General features: G+C 35.8%; 1 protein-coding gene across 1 annotated transcript in view; it reads left to right on the forward strand.

The window, feature by feature from the left end:
* Nucleotides 1-15,045, forward strand: part of LOC107552918 (polypeptide N-acetylgalactosaminyltransferase 2-like) — a 78,753-nt gene that overhangs the window by 44,557 nt on the left and 19,151 nt on the right. The window contains exons 2-3 of the mRNA XM_016234950.1: nt 5,919-6,006; nt 9,193-9,346. Of these exons, the coding sequence (XP_016090436.1) occupies nt 5,919-6,006; nt 9,193-9,346 (242 nt within the window). The remainder of the gene's footprint in view (nt 1-5,918; nt 6,007-9,192; nt 9,347-15,045) is intronic.

Genomic DNA, 15,045 nt, shown 5'->3' on the forward strand with positions numbered 1-15,045 from the left:
ATTTATTATATCATTTTGAAAATGCCTATTTTGAGTGGAAGCAGAAACACGCGGTTTTTCGTGCCTTTCTCTTTAAATGCAAATGAGTTGCTGCTCCCCGCCCCCTTTTCCAGAATAGAGCTGGGCCATTACAGCTCGTACCTGTTAAAAAACATCTGTTTTGGTTCTGATTATCATGTTTATCGTGCTGAAATCATGCGTTTCAAACCATATTAGTTTAAACTTCTGATATAAGGATTTCTGAGAGCACACATCTGAAGCACACGGACAGAAAGAGGCCACCACACAGCATGTGAGTACTAAACTAAGTTCTCATTCACACACAAGTTTACGTTAAAAACACATGAGTTACACAAACAGTCGGTTATGTCTGTGATGGTAAACAGCTGGGAAATAAATCGCATGTTTATTTTAGATCTGTGTGGCAGCAGCAATATACAGTAAATAAATCAATAAATCCACTGCTCTGTTGTCTCCTCTGAGGCTGGGACTCTAAACAGTGTTCTGTGCTCATCTGTGCAGCCAAAGACAGAACAGTTAGCATGCTTTGCTCAAACTTTCACCATGGCATTAGAACTGGTACACCGTTGTCGCTTGCGAAATTTAAATGACGGCGCCGTGGGTGTAAACTTACAGATTAAGGGGCGGTAATATTATAATGACATTCCTTTGCCACGTTAAGGGAGCGAAAAGAAAAAGGCTTACCAAAACAAAGTTACTGGGTTAATCTTTTTCACGTTTCTTTGGTTGATAGATGCACCGGGGACCTGATTATAGCACTTAAAACCTGGAAAAGTCCGATTTTCATGATATGTCACCTTTTAAAATATTTGGAGGTGCTTTATTATTTAGGTTACGATTTTGCAACCATTACAAAAAGCTCTCCCTAAAGTGTTTTGAATGGTGATTTAAAGCAATAACATTTAAGCAAAACCTCAACATGAAATTATAAATTTTAAAAAATTGAAAAAATTGAAAAAAAAAAATGGGGAACATGGTTGCTGATTGAGCCTAATTTAATGCCAACCATCTTATTTTTAATTTATAGTCATTGATATACTTATTTTTCCCCATACAGGAAAATGGTCAGTGAAATATTCTTTGTTCTTACAGTATCTTACGTAACACCGGTAACACTGAATGGCTCCTCTTTCTTGAGTATGTATAAACTACAGATTTTTTTTTTTTTTAAACTTCATGACTTGTCCTCTGCCATGTTGTAGAAAAGATCCAAGTTGATTTTACTTCAGGTGTAACAATTTTAGGGAATGTTTATCTTATATTATAATCAATGGAAGATTGTGTGATTAACCTCTTTAAACAGACACAATTAAAATCAATTTTACTACAATTAATTGACTATCAGCAGAATGGACATAGATTTCAAATTTAATTTGTTCTGAGCACTAAACTTGGTTATCTGGCATTGCCAATAGCTCATAATAGGCCATGAGCCGTAGAAGAAGACCAGCTACTGAAGGGAAACTCTGTGAAACTTGGCTGGACACTCTTCTGTTCTCTGCATTCTCTCACACCTGCTCCCTGGCCCTGCTGACCCAAGAGCCAGAATTCCCTTTATGAAACACAATCTGGGTCAGTGAAAACTCTGGCTTTGTTTGAATATTCAGCAAAGGCGTCATGATGATTTGAGTTATTTTAGCAGTGGGAATTCTAACATATTACCTGTTTTATATTAAAATCATTGATCCTTGTCAGTGGCTCTAACAAATTTGACATTGAATAGTTGATCTCCTTTTGTTTTTATGAGGGTCTTTTGAGCTCCTTTTGCTGACATTTTCATTTGAGGCACTAACACTTAATATACAAGTTGTGTATAAAATAGTCATAAATGATTATACATTTTTTTTCACAGTGGAACATTGTGTGGTTTTGATCCTCGGAGTCATGTTTTCCTGGGCTTGTGAACCAGACGCTGGTCCAAGTGGGCTTTGGAAGTGGCTCCGCTAGCCCAATCTGCCCTGCCTGTCCAGACTGCACATTTATTTACTTCTAACCTTGGCAGAGGGTCGGTGTGAATTATTACTAGCTCGGTTTTGTTGTGTAGTTGTTTGTAACTTATGGGCTTGGCCTTGACACGATTGACAGAATACCCGTATTTTCCGACATTTGTTATCAAGGGAGCTGAAATGAACTGACTGTTTTGTTGATTCCAGATCCTCCTCCTAAACCTCAACATGAAATTATAAATTTAAAAAAATTGAAAAAATTGAAAAAAAAAATGGGGAACATGGTTGCTGATTGAGCCTAATTTAATGCCAACCATCTTATTTTTAATTTATAGTCATTGATATACTTATTTTTCCCCATACAGGAAAATGGTCAGTGAAATATTCTTTGTTCTTACAGTATCTTACGTAACACCGGTAACACTGAATGGCTCATCTTTCTTGAGTATGTATAAACTACAGATTTTTTTTTTTTTTAAACTTCATGACTTGTCCTCTGCCATGTTGTAGAAAAGATCCAAGTTGATTTTACTTCAGGTGTAACAATTTTAGGGAATGTTTATCTTATATTATAATCAATGGAAGATTGTGTGATTAACCTCTTTAAACAGACACAATTAAAATCAATTTTACTACAATTAATTGACTATCAGCAGAATGGACATAGATTTCAAATTTAATTTGTTCTGAGCACTAAACTTGGTTATCTGGCATTGCCAATAGCTCATAATAGGCCATAAAAAATTGAAAAAATTGAAAAAAAAAAATGGGGAACATGGTTGCTGATTGAGCCTAATTTAATGCCAACCATCTTATTTTTAATTTATAGTCATTGATATACTTATTTTTCCCCATACAGGAAAATGGTCAGTGAAATATTCTTTGTTCTTACAGTATCTTACGTAACACCGGTAACACTGAATGGCTCCTCTTTCTTGAGTATGTATAAACTACAGATTTTTTTTTTTTTTAAACTTCATGACTTGTCCTCTGCCATGTTGTAGAAAAGATCCAAGTTGATTTTACTTCAGGTGTAACAATTTTAGGGAATGTTTATCTTATATTATAATCAATGGAAGATTGTGTGATTAACCTCTTTAAACAGACACAATTAAAATCAATTTTACTACAATTAATTGACTATCAGCAGAATGGACATAGATTTCAAATTTAATTTGTTCTGAGCACTAAACTTGGTTATCTGGCATTGCCAATAGCTCATAATAGGCCATGAGCCGTAGAAGAAGACCAGCTACTGAAGGGAAACTCTGTGAAACTTGGCTGGACACTCTTCTGTTCTCTGCATTCTCTCACACCTGCTCCCTGGCCCTGCTGACCCAAGAGCCAGAATTCCCTTTATGAAACACAATCTGGGTCAGTGAAAACTCTGGCTTTGTTTGAATATTCAGCAAAGGCGTCATGATGATTTGAGTTATTTTAGCAGTGGGAATTCTAACATATTACCTGTTTTATATTAAAATCATTGATCCTTGTCAGTGGCTCTAACAAATTTGACATTGAATAGTTGATCTCCTTTTGTTTTTATGAGAGGCCATGAGCCGTAGAAGAAGACCAGCTGCTGAAGGGAAACTCTGTGAAACTTGGCTGGACACTCTTCTGTTCTCTGCATTCTCTCACACCTGCTCCCTGGCCCTGCTGACCCAAGAGCCAGAATTCCCTTTATGAAACATGTAGCGGATCAGCTCATGGGGAAATATGAATAATTAACCATAACTAGTTATAATTAACTATTCATATTTTAGATCCACTGCAGCAAAGGCGTCATGATGATTTGAGTTATTTTAGCAGTGGGAATTCTAACATATTACCTGTTTTATATTAAAATCATTGATCCTTGTCAGTGGCTCTAACAAATTTGACATTGAATAGTTGATCTCCTTTTGTTTTTATGAGGGTCTTTTGAGCTCCTTTTGCTGACATTTTCATTTGAGGCACTAACACTTAATATACAAGTTGTGTATAAAATAGTCATAAATGATTATACATTTTTTTTCACAGTGGAACATTGTGTGGTTTTGATCCTCGGAGTCATGTTTTCCTGGGCTTGTGAACCAGACGCTGGTCCAAGTGGGCTTTGGAAGTGGCTCCGCTAGCCCAATCTGCCCTGCCTGTCCAGACTGCACATTTATTTACTTCTAACCTTGGCAGAGGGTCGGTGTGAATTATTACTAGCTCGGTTTTGTTGTGTAGTTGTTTGTAACTTATGGGCTTGGCCTTGACACGATTGACAGAATACCCGTATTTTCCGACATTTGTTATCAAGGGAGCTGAAATGAACTGACTGTTTTGTTGATTCCAGATCCTCCTCCTGTAGACTGGGTAATCTTCACCATCTTTATGCTGGCTCGTGTGCCCTGGTTTTGTGGGAATTGTGTCTGCTCAGGATTTCTTCTTGCGTTCATGGTCTGTCTGGTTTTCACAATTCCCAACTTTAGTTGGTACCAGTAGCAGTGGAATTTCATGATTCTTGATAGCAATTTAGATGCTGTAGCAATAAAATATGCTAATGAAAGTGAACATACTCCTTGTATTAGGGGTATAAATACGAGAATATTAAATAATAACAGTAAAGCCATATATACTGAGATACTGAAAAAATCTAAATACTGAGAAAATCGCCTTTAAAGTTGTCCAAATGAAGTTCTTAGCAATGCATATTACTAATCAAAAATTAAGTTTTGATATATTTATGGCAGGAAATTTACAAAATATCTTCATGGAACATGATCTTTACTTAATATCCTAATGACTGGCATAAAATAAAACCGATAATTTTGACCCATACAATGTTGTTTTGGCTATTGCTAAAAATATACACAAGCGACTTAAGACTGGTTTTGTGGTCCTGGGTCACATATGTATGTCTATGTATGAATGTATGTATGTATGTATGTATGTATGTATATATATATATATATATATGTCACTCCTCCATGTTTGGCTACATGCTGCTAATAATAAAATGTGGTGAAGGCAGAAAATCATAATAACTTTGTGTCTACAGATTATAGACTAGTCTAAAAGACTCGCAGGCTCAAGGAAAAATCATCAGAAAGCACTCAAAATGGACTTTAATGATCAGCCTGCACAAAACAGGGCCTCAGGTTTTCTGCTTGTCACTGAAATTACCGTAATTTTCATAATAGGTAAACACAGTTATTTTCATTCATCTTTCTTGAACGTTGTGACTGCATTTGGGCACTAAATTGTTGTAGCTGGTGTTTGGTACTAATAATACTGTGAAAAGACTTTGTATAGTTTATATTTGACTTTTTAGCATTGATTTTTGACTTCCCTGTTCTATAGTGAATATTAATTAGGGCCTACTTTTAATGAGGAATGTGTTCATATAAAACAGTTCCTGTTATTTCATTTTGTTGTTAAAGCAAACAAAATACTGTTGTCCATCATTGGCATCTGTATTTGCCAATATAGCTTGTTCTTTTAAAAGTAGATTATAGCTGTTTTTAAAATGATTGTAATGATTTATTTTCCCCACCTCAGTTGATTATCTGCTGCTAGAATTTCCCTTAAAAGAAAATGAGTGGATATGATCAAACTCGCCAGGAGAAGAAAGAGATAAACAGCACAAGCTCCTGGTTATGAGATCTGCGGTTACTACAGCAACTAGACTGAAATGTACTTTATTCATTATTAAAATTGGATTAATTCAATGTAGAATAAATTTGATTTGAAGTATTCTTGAGTTTTTAGGTTTGGACTAATTTGGCAAAAATATCTTCTGGATGAAGAAAAATGTCAGATCAGGGTACTATGAATGATTTACTGCAGTACCAAAGGCAGTATTATGACTTACTACAACAGCCGTAACCATTTGCTCGTTAGTTACTCTTTAATTTGATGTTCAATTACCATTTTAACCCATGCAGTATGCCTTTTTGCTCATGATCTGTTCTTCTCTTTCGGCAGGATGACTGGAGTGGCATTAATTCAAACAGAATTCAATCACACAGCAATGCTGATGACAAAGCCCACAGCCTAGAGACCCTTCCTCCGGGTAAGAGCCAACCTGACAACTCATGTGCATAATCAGCTCATGTCAGGATTAGCCCGCTCTCATAATTCAAGTTTTCTTTTTCCGTCCCAGATGAATAATGGAGCGTTTTGTTCTCCGGGAAATGCTCAAAGATGGATTTTAATGAACAGCTTGCACAAAAGAGGGCATCAGGTTTTTCTTCTCCCGTAAACAGAACTTAACCTGAGGTTTTCTGCAAAAGTAGGTGTAGAAAATTTCACTTGAGGGCACCTAAAAATGCATGAGAGTGATTTGAGAGTGACTTTATGACTGGCCTGAAGTCAAGAACTCAGTGTTTTCGCTCTTCATTCCCTTCTGGAAATGTACTTCTTTGTGATCCAACTGAACTGGGCTGCTTAATACATTAAGCCTTAGATATTAACATATGCTTTTTATAGACTTCCTGCATTTAAAAACAGTATTGTATTAAGGTTGTGAATGCATTATTTATTTCGCTCATTAGTTGCTATGTCATGCAATCGCTCTGGAACTGAGGTCCACAGAGAGCTGTTCTATAAAATTTGTCATAAGCATCAGATTACATTCATGTGTCGTTGTATGCCATGCAATATATTTCCTGTCTGTTGTTCTCCCAGGCACTGTTTCAGGGAATCATCAGTAGTTTCTTGTCTCCTTGTGTTACTCTTGTAATTTAGGTTACCCAAAAGATTTCCACCAAGCAGAACAGTCACCCAGGAGTACCTGATTTCATCTGTAATTAAGAGAACCGATTTAAAGTGATAGTGTGCCTAAAATTTCCATCTTGCCACCCTCACATTGCTCCTGTTTGATTTTTTCCCCCTCTTCCTTTCGAGGAACATGGACATAAAAACACTAGAACTACACTAGTGTTTCTCAGTTTTCTCAGATGTTTTTCTTTAAATCATGATCAAACATTTATTTAGAATACTTGTTTGGTGCATAAACTGAGTCAAGAAAGTCTGGAAGAAAAAAAGTTATCTGTAATTTGTAGTAATATTAAATTTTGCAACCAAGCATGATGTATGTGCTCACTCTGTGTAGGATTGTGAAATAGATCACTTTACTGTGTAATATTCCGGCCTGGAAATTGGTGATGTTCACACTCTTCCTCCCGCTCCCCGGCTATGTGTGCATGCTGCGTGTCGGAGAGCACTTTGTCTAGAATTTTGCAGTGTTACGTGAAGTGTGGAGGTCGCAGCTGAGACGCTCTGTTCTCCTTTGAGCAGCTAATTAGTCTGATGACAGCCCCTACAGTTCTCTGCCGTGGGACGAGCTATCGACCTTGCACAAGTAGGGTTTGTGTTTTTTCTGGGTGATCTCGCTGAGCTTCAGTGGTGTTGTACGTAATATTGGAGATGCCAGACTTTGATTCTTTACTCTAGCTTTCTGTGTGCATCTTTTTGACCTAAATTACAGGCCTGAGCTCTTGAGATGACCTTTTTCTAATCTTTCTGTCCCAGCTATCGCAGGAGGCAAACTTTAAATTGTGAGACAGGGCTGTTATTAATGTGTCTGTCACCCTTTTGGTGCATTGCAGTTCAGGATAATTAACCTCAGCTTTCATTTAACTTATGCATCCTGTATTACATCACTGTTGTGCATCATCTGATTCTTGCATTTTACGAAAACAAAATAAAATAAAAATCACCTGATTCTAGTGTGCTATATAATAGTAAAGTGCCAGTATTTTTTGCTGATGAAAGTTGAACTTTTGAATTCTCCCAAATGGCTTGAACAGAGACTCTTCATCTGCTTGAATGAATCTTTTATGCTGTCTTTGCATGTTCAACACGATTAGTTGGCAGGATTGAGCACCGGCCCCCTTTAGTACCTTTCAGGGACATTTATGGGTTTCATAATGTTGACAAATGATCACTGGTTATTACACTACACTTCAAGAGTATTTGATCTCACCTTAAGGATTCTGGTTTGGAACCATTGGGACATGTAGACTAGTTAAAAAGATAATGGTATACATTCTATCACAAAACAAAACAAACTTACATTGTTGAATTCAAACTATATTGCTGGCGTTTCTGAAGTTCCTCAAGTCTGCACAATGTACTCTTACTTGAAGTTCACACTGTAACAATTTTTTTTTTATCCACTTTTTTTTTTATCCACAGATGTTTATAGAAATGAACATGATAGAAACATGGTGTAGTATATAATTAAGTGGTTAAGACCATATCTAAGAGTTTAGCTTTTCCTTTCAGTTCTGCTCCTAATTTGAAATGTTGTCCTTTGTTCATTAACAATTCCTGTGGCAGTGGTCTTGGCCTCTGAGTCGATGTTAGCGCTCTGCTGGATAGCTGGCATCAGTGGCATGTAATTCTCACTCAGGTTGGCCTAATTATAATGCAGAAGACGTTTGCCAGAGCCCTGCTAAATTAATTGCTTATAGTCTTTTGTAATGATAGATAACATAATCAAATTCTGCCACATGGTTCTGAGGTCTAAGTATCATCCCAGCCATCTCTGCCGTTAAACTCATTGACAGCGTCGACTGCTGCCATGTTACTGTGGGATGTGACTAACATCAAAATGGAAAAATAGCATTTTTTGTTAAGAGGGAAAGCTAAGCTTGTGGTTGAGAAATCACTTAAAGCAGACTGTTATGGAATGGCTCCATTTGGCAAATATCCTCATATATTATCATTTGGAAAATGTCTTTTTTTGACAGACTCACCTGGGTTGTAATCAACTAAAGATGTCTAGACAGCTCCTTTCACATTCTTTTTGGACAACTGTGATTTATAGTGTAATAATGGGCAGCAGTGCATTCAAGGTTTTTGTCTTGGCTAAAAGAGATGCTTCTAAGAAACATGAGTATTTCATTCAAAAACACACAGTACACTTTTTCACTTTATATTATAGTGTGAAAATTTGTCCTTTGTAAATGACAAGTATGTTGTCTGGAATGATGTAGGTGTCTTTGGACATGTACTTACTGACTAATTGATAGTTTCAAAATTGTTCAGATGGTAAGATGCCTGCTCATACAGTATTGTTAAAATAATCAATCCACAGCATTTGATTCATGTGTACACTGGGTAAAAATCAGCCTTTTGGTAATGGAAATGGCAAGAAAACAACATTTATTTAGCCTTTTTTTGTTGTAAAGATCTAGATGTCCTGTTTACTGTGACATCCAATGTTTAATCATCCGTTTGTCACATTTTTCAGGGAAGGTTAGGTGGCAGGACTTTGACCAGGACCTGTACGTGGGAGCTACAGTGGTGAGGCCAGGGCAGGATCCCTACGCCCGCAACAAGTTCAACCAGGTTGAGAGTGACAAACTCAGAATGGACCGCAGTGTCCCTGACACCAGGCATGACCAGTAAGTCCCAGTCGAGTTTTTAGCTCAACTCATTCATTTAAAGTGCCCCTATTATGCCATTTTTAAGGTTCCTTATATTGTTTTGGGTGTCTCCTACAATAGGTTTACTGCATGGAAGGTCAAAAAATGCTTCAGTTTTCTCAAAATATGCATTTAATATTACCTATTTTCCAACAATTCATTCGAAGCAGTTCTAAGAAATACTGGTCTACCCGATACAGCGCGTGTCAGAAATGATACACCAATTGCCATAGTTCTGTATTTTGAACACTCAAAAGAAAATATAAACATCTATTATTGATCATACTTACAGGTTGTTATTCAGTGGAGCAGCTGGTTCAAATAAACTGGGTATTGAGCCATCTTTCAAGACCAAGTGTTTTGTGAATCCTGTGTTGAACTCCCCAAGATTAGAGAAGCAGTCGTCAGTAAAATGACGGATACTCAAAAAAAGACTGGGGTTGTACTGCTGTGGTACAGTGGAAAAAAATTATTTTAACCACTGATTCTTTGCAGCCTCATCTTTCGGCAGTGAAAATAAAATACATTTACTTTCACAGCTTAGGACACGGTGTCTTCCCGACATGATGTTAACCACATGAACAAGCTACAGTGTTTGAGGGTGGGGTCAAGTTGTTCGCAGACAGCCAACATAGAACACAGGCAGGAATTATGCAAAAGTGTTACTCCGTGACATGTAGCCATCATGGAAGTGGGATTTGAATTACAGACGACTTGTTTAGAGTCGATTCTTTCTTTTGGGAGACAATAACTTTATTTATCGTGCACTTTCAGCTTTACAACTTTGAAGATTGTTTACATTCACATACAGCTACATTACACACTGCATGAAAGGCAGTATTCGAAATGGCATAATAGGGGCACTTTAAAGGGGTCATGAACTGAGAAATCAAAATTCCCTTGATCTTTTGACATTTAAAAGGTCATTGTACTATAAAAACATCCTGCAAGTTTCAGAACTCAAAACTTTCTCGTTAGTCTAAAAACAGCTTATATTGAAGCCAATCTGCCAAAATGACAGGTTGTGGAATGTGCTACTTTATGACATAATAGTGTGGCTAAACACCGCCTCCGCAGAAGAACATCAACGTCTGCTTCTACATCACTGCCTGTTTAGCTCCGCCCACCGATTCATGCATGTAGTGTAAATAACGAGAGAGGCAAACGCAGGTCTACGCAGAAATTAAACGATAAAGATGACTATGAAGACAACAAGACACTGTGCAGTGCCAAGCTGTGGAAAAACACAGTCTTTGCATTGCCTTCCTTCTGATCCCAACATTAGGAAAGAGTGGATGAAGTTTATTTTTAGAAGATCCAGACCGCGTCAGTAAGAACTCTGTCCTTTGTTCACTTCATTTTACCATGGATTTGTTTACAAACCAGGCACGATTCGACACAGGATTTTCAGAAAGATTGAAACTAATAGATGATTCTGTGCGACTATTTTGGATCCGACAGTAATGTCACACCACACAACTGCGAGTAACTGTTTTTATTATGTGCTCACTATTACTTTGTCTGTTATTACAGATCGTTTGATATGTACTGAGTATTTATGCATTTTAACCTAAAACACAGCATCTATGAGGGATGTAGGCTGTCAAACATACACAACTGTTAGCCAATCATAGCAGTGCACGTTTACTTCCGAGTCCACAATCCGCCACACCTATTCAAACAGAGCGTTCCGATGAGGGGGTCAAAACAGGATAGAAAATAGCCTATTACTTCTAAATAATTATGTTTTTTGGTGTAAAAATTCTTGATAACGTTATAAGTGGTGTTTAGAGAACAGTGCAAAAAAAAAAAAGGCAGTTCATAACCCCTTTAACACTCAAGAAATAGAGCTTTGCTTCTTGTTCAGTTCACTTCATTGAAATAATAAGCTAATGCTCAACACAGTTCTTGAATTTGTTTTGCAGCTTAATTTCATTTCATGTAATCAGTTTTAATTAGTAAAATAGAAGTTTACTTAATTTTTTTGTGTTGGGACAACATTGAATCATTTTCATTTGTTTGTGATGTCCAGGTCCTGGAATGCTTTACATAGGCAAATGTTGAAATTAAAGGGATAGTTCACCTTCAGTCGCTGGTCCCCGTTGACTTGCATAGTGTTTTTTTTTTTCCCATACTGTGGAAGTCAATGGGGACCAGCAACTGAAGATAGAGCTTTGCTTCTTGTTCAGTTCACTTCATTGAAATAATAAGCTAATGCTCAACACAGTTCTTGAATTTGTTTTGCAGCTTAATTTCATTTCATGTAATCAGTTTTAATTAGTAAAATAGAAGTTTACTTAATTTTTTTGTGTTGGGACAACATTGAATCATTTTCATTTGTTTGTGATGTCCAGGTCCTGGAATGCTTTACATAGGCAAATGTTGAAATTAAAGGGATAGTTCACCTTCAGTCGCTGGTCCCCGTTGACTTGCATAGTGTTTTTTTTTTTCCCATACTGTGGAAGTCAATGGGGACCAGCAACTGAAGGTGAACTATCCCTTTAAGAAGTATTTAATGTGTTTTTGAATAACATGAGAGACATTGGGGAGAATACACAGGACAATGTTCACATGTTTGTAGGGTTTTTTTTTTCCCCAACAAAGATGCATTTATTTGATCAAAAATACATTAGCAAATGTTATTTCAATTTAAAATAACTATTTTCTATTTGAATATATTTAAAAAATGTAACTTGTTCATGTGATGACAAAGTTGAATTTTCAGCATCATTACTCCAGTCTTCAGTGTCGCATGATCCTTCAGAAATCATTCTAATATGCTTATGATGCATTTATTATTACCAATGCTATGAACAGTTGTGCTTGCTTAGCCTAATATTTTAGTGAAAACCATGATACATTTTTTTAGGATTCTTTAATGTATAGAAGGTTCAAAACAACAACATTTATTTGTAGAAGTCTTTTGTAACATTATAAGTTTACTGTAATTTTTGATCAATTTAATGCATCCTTCTTGAATATAAGTATTAATTATTTTTAAAAAAATTCTTACTCCAAACTTTTAAATGGTAGTGTATGTCCAAATAAAATATTACTTTAAGAAGGCTTGCTTGTTCTTTGAATAATAGCCAGTAGTTAGCTGCACGAGATTCTGTTGAATTAATGTCAAAATTTAATAGAATTTACACAATTCTGTTATATTTGAATTAAATTCTCTAGCACTTTCTATTCTATTTTAAATTCTACTTTATCTATATTTATCATCTTTTTTTATTTAAAAAAACCCACTAGCTTTCTATTTTTTCTATTCTATCTACTTGTTTTTCTTTGTGTGTGTGTGTGTGTGTATATATATACACCTTGCTACGTGTACTGTGATAGGCTAACCGAGACTTGTGATTTGCACTTATATATTGTTACTCTTTTTTTAGTTTTGACTGCTTTTATTGTCCTCATTTGTAAGTCACTTTGAATAAAAGAGTCTGCTAAATGACTAAATGTAAATGTAATGTGAATTTGAGTAGAGTTACAGTTTAGTTTAAGAAAACCAATTTCCAATGCGTGGTGACACTTCTCATAGTTGAGTTAAGTTTAGTGAAAGCATTATTTAAAGTGAAGTTACTCGCATATCTGAACATTAGACTCCGGCTACTGGGCACAAAATCGAATTAAAACTGTTTCCTTTGGTCCTGTAGAGTATTAAAGCATTCTTTCCACTGATAATGGATTGTTCATGTTACACAGAGCATTTGCCTCACTTTGTAAGGGTTTTCCATTGCCTAATTCATTATGTAGTGTGTCTTACTTTACAACACATAGTGAATGCCAAGAACTGTGTCAGTGGTTAGGCTACTGGGCACAAAATCGAATTAAAACTGTTTCCTTTGGTCCTGTAGAGTATTAAAGCATTCTTTCCACTGATAATGGATTGTTCATGTTACACAGAGCATTTCCCTCACTTTGTAAGGGTTTTCCATTGCCTAATTCATTATGTAGTGTGTCTTACTTTACAACACATAGTGAATGCCAAGAACTGTGTCAGTGGTTCTTTGTGATAAAGTCAGTCAAACTGAATGTGCTAAATTAATTTCTGATTCTCATAAAGAAGATATGTCATTTGATGAGAGATGCTTACACAGCACAATGATAGAGAAATGCATGAAAAGCACTTCCACAGCAAATCGGCGAGTCTTTCAAAACTTCATCTTCATCCGTCTGTCGGTCACAGTATCCTTGAGGTGGTAAAGTAGCAGATTGTCTTCAGGGCTTAAATGGCTGTCGGAGATGTCAAGGCAGGATTGACAATACTGAATCATCAGGGTGTGTATGAGTAGAGTGTATAAGTGGAAAATAAATGAGTGGTTTAAATGGAGAACGAGCTTGCCTCTTAGATGCAGTATTGGGTGTTAGGAATCTCATCAGCTGTAGCAGTCACACTTGTGTTCAAGCTGAAATGTCTCGCAGGGGAAAATCATTTACTCCTGAGTGGGCATCTGAAGGAATGTCATATTTGCTGACGACACAATAGGAATATCTGGGCACTTATCTTTTCCTCTGATGAACTGGCCACTCACCACTCTGTGTATTAAATAATGTGTTGCATATATTTAGCAAAACCGTTCGGTTTGGACAGGTTTAGTGCTACTTTTCATCTTTGCATTTTAGGATTCATTTTTAAGAATCATTTAAAAGCTGTAAAATGCCAGGTAAGATGTCTACAATATGGTTTCCATCACCAGTTTAAAGTAAAGTTTTTTTTTTTTAAATAAAAGGACTGTAGAGGAAAGTTTGAGTTCAGTAAAACAGATTTGCTAACTTGGGCTACTTTTTAATGTTAGAAAAATGCTTGACCACCCACATTTGCACCTCAGCAATGCCTTTTCAGTGTTCACCAATTTACCCAGTCTGAAGTTTATATTATAACAAGTTCCATAATCATTTCAGTCCATTCTCTTTTACACGTCAAAACGCGTTGCACACACATTTTTAAAGGTACTCTGGCATTCAAAGGTTTGGGGTCTTAAGGTTTTTGAAATATTTACTTATTTATTTAATAATTTTTTTGCCTCACAAAGGATGCAGTTATTTGAGCAAAAATAAAGTACAGCAGTGATATTGTGAAATATTATTACAATTATAAGTAACTGTTTAATATTTAAAAATGTAATTTAGTCTTGTGATGGCAAAGCTGAATTTTCAGCAGTCATTACTCCAGTTTTCAGTCACATGATTCTTCAGAAATAATTATGATATGCTGATTTGTTGCTCAAGAAATATTTCTTATTATTATCAATGTTGAAATGGTTTCAACAAAAATTTTAAGCAGCACAACTATGATACTTTTAGTTTTTCAGGATTCTTTGGTGGATAAATAGAAAGTTCAAAAGAACAGCATTTATACAATATGAAGTAGAAACATTTTGTAACATTATACATGTTTTTACTGTTATTTTTGATCAATTAAATATATCCTTGCTATATATTTCAGTTTTACATAACTATTTTCTCCCTCTATCTGACTCTACAAAATTAAACAGCCTGTCTTTTACTAAATACCATTCAAAAGTTTGGGGTCAGTAAGATTACTTTTTGTCCATTCTCTTTTACACGTGTGTGTGTGTATATGTATATATGTATATATGTGTGTGTATATATATATATATATATATACATATATATATATACACACACATATATATATATATATATATATATAT

The sequence above is a fragment of the Sinocyclocheilus grahami genome, unplaced genomic scaffold (assembly GCF_001515645.1).
Source record: "Sinocyclocheilus grahami isolate Dianchi unplaced genomic scaffold, SAMN03320097.WGS_v1.1 scaffold461.1, whole genome shotgun sequence".
NCBI classification, from domain to species: Eukaryota; Metazoa; Chordata; class Actinopteri; order Cypriniformes; family Cyprinidae; genus Sinocyclocheilus; species Sinocyclocheilus grahami.